Source organism: Naegleria gruberi (assembly GCF_000004985.1).
Source record: "Naegleria gruberi genomic scaffold NAEGRscaffold_608, whole genome shotgun sequence".
NCBI classification, from domain to species: domain Eukaryota; phylum Heterolobosea; class Eutetramitea; order Acrasida; family Naegleriidae; genus Naegleria; species Naegleria gruberi.
This window is the reverse complement of record NW_003162942.1, coordinates 1-2,356: the sequence shown is the minus strand read 5'-3', so window position 1 is coordinate 2,356 and position 2,356 is coordinate 1. Positions and strand designations below refer to the sequence as shown.

The following is a 2,356-nucleotide window of genomic DNA, read 5'->3' as shown; positions in this document are numbered from 1 at the left end:
CAAGCAACATGTGAAAGAAACTTTGTGGTATGAATAGTGGAGTTGGATGAGGTGGATGATGGCTTTTTGGATTTAATTTCTTGGATTGATTTTTTAATTTGTAATGTGTGGAGTTTGATACTAATAACAAATGTTCCGAATATTTAAATTAAAGCAGAGTTGTGCCGTTTGATATTTCACATTTTAATTGAATGGCTATATCACGATGAATGCACCTCATCCCGACGATTTGTGGTGCTGTAGGTTTTGTCTTTTTGTTTGGTCCTTCAGCTGAATTAAAAACTAAAGTTTGATAATTTGGGTTTTTAATTTCGTGATTCCAACTCCGATTTATTGGTCCGTAAAATTGCCCAAAAAATTGCCCTTAAAATAGTGCAAATATTTCATTCAATTCAGCTGCAATATTGTCGTTTTAGTAATAGTGTGCACTCTATTGATGAAATAAATTTCCGCAGCTTCTTTTATACCTTACTCAACAAATAAAGACATTTAACTTGATTACAGCGATTACTGGGTTTTTTTTCAATCACCCCTTAAAAATCGTAGTTGTTAAAAGTGAATGCCCTTCAAAAACAAGTTTTTCTTCTCTTTACTGTGTTTTTAGTGCCCCTATTTTATAATTTTTTAATTCTGATTTTTGAAAAAACGTAAAAATTGAAGAAACAGTTTTAGCTGACACTCTCTTGGGAATCAGTTAAGAGTATACATCAATGAAATACATCCACAATAAGTTTAGAAACATTTCAAACTACATTCTAAAATTAATCATAATGTTCAATGTCAACACTATGTATTTCCTAGTGAACACTCCATCTCATTGAAAGTACATCCAATCATCCTGTAACTTTACCAGATACATTTAATCACACTACTATACATCTTGTATCAATTTCACATTGTTAGAATAGAATTCAATATGATAATAATAACAATCTGTCAAATTGTCACATTTCAATAAAAAGATTTCGCTCCCTCTCAGTCAATTTATAAAATATCATACAAGTATCAAATATGAATACACTCCCCTTGATGAGGAGAACAATCTGAGAAAGTTTCATATTGATGGCTCAGTATCTTCAAGTCAATTAAGCACAAAAAAGTCAACAATTTAAAATTAAATATAGTATAGTCATTCTACAGACATGTGATGGTGACACCATTAATTCAAAATATTGGTGAATGAGAGTAACTATATCTTAAAATCTATGTGTTGGTTTCAATATTAATTGTTCACTATCACTATCACTGGAACTCTATAATAATTCAAAAATATTCTCATTTTCTTTGAATTATTAAGGGCGATAAAAATATTTTTGAAGTGCTTGCAAAAGGTTGTTGAAAAATTTAAAATTTTTTTTCAAAGGGCATCTACGAAACGTAAATAATATCGCTGTAAACTCACTGTACTCGATTTCTTTATTATTTCATTATTTTCTTATTTGGCCCTGAATATTCATGGATTTATGAATTTATTTGTGCACACTATTACTAAAACGACAATATGTTCACAGCAAAACAGAAAAAAAATAGAATCATATATGAGAGGTTATATTTTCTTATTGATATTAGTAGTTCTATTGCTTGCCCTTGTTGGTTGTGGAAACACACAGGAACCTATTAGAGAATTTCATCATTTTGGTCTCGATTATGCAGTGGACACATCTAAAATAGTCATGTATCAACTTGCTGTTCCAAATCTACATGGAACCATGACGTTGGATTTCGATAGGAATGGTAAATGGAGTGGAAACTATTCCCTCACACATAGTAAGATTAATGCTAGATTCTTTTTTGATACATTCGAATCAGAAATGTTTTCATTTGACTTTACAAATCTGTCATGTGAAAATGTGAACTCATGTAAAATCACTGTGAATACGCAAAGATCAATTTTGAAGAATGTAGATCCTTATGGAATGCAAATAGTTGGCGTTAGGAAGGATCCAGTCAGAAATCAACTCTTAAAGTTCGATATTCAATATGAGAATTTTGGAGAATTTGAACTGACTAGTAATTTTACAATAACTTTTTCTCAAATTAGAGAAACATCATTTTCCTTCCAATACTACATGCAAGGTGTTATTCATCCGGTTAGCAATATGAGAGCTTCAATTCCAATAAGCTTTCCTAGAGATGTCAGTTATCATGTGGATGAATATAAAACCTCCATGTCAATTCTCCTATCCTTTGACAATGCCCCAATTATTGACAAGTCTCAACTCTCATTATCCCCAAAAATCTTGCTTCAAACCTTCTTTACTGGACTCATCCCAAATTACTACACTTCAATCTATTCCTTCCAATTATGGAAGACAGATCTTAATGGTAGGTTTGGAAATACATACTCTTTGATTAT

At 31.1% G+C, this 2,356-nt stretch overlaps 1 protein-coding gene across 1 annotated transcript; it reads left to right on the top strand.

Annotated features, from left to right (window-relative positions):
* Positions 1–1,538: 1,538 nt before the first annotated feature.
* Positions 1,539–2,325, top strand: NAEGRDRAFT_76895 (uncharacterized protein; the record flags this gene model as incomplete). Its single annotated transcript, XM_002668149.1, has 1 exon — positions 1,539–2,325. A coding segment is annotated over one exon (787 nt), but the record flags the coding sequence as incomplete, so codon positions are not given.
* Between the last annotated feature and the right edge of the window lie 31 nt (positions 2,326–2,356).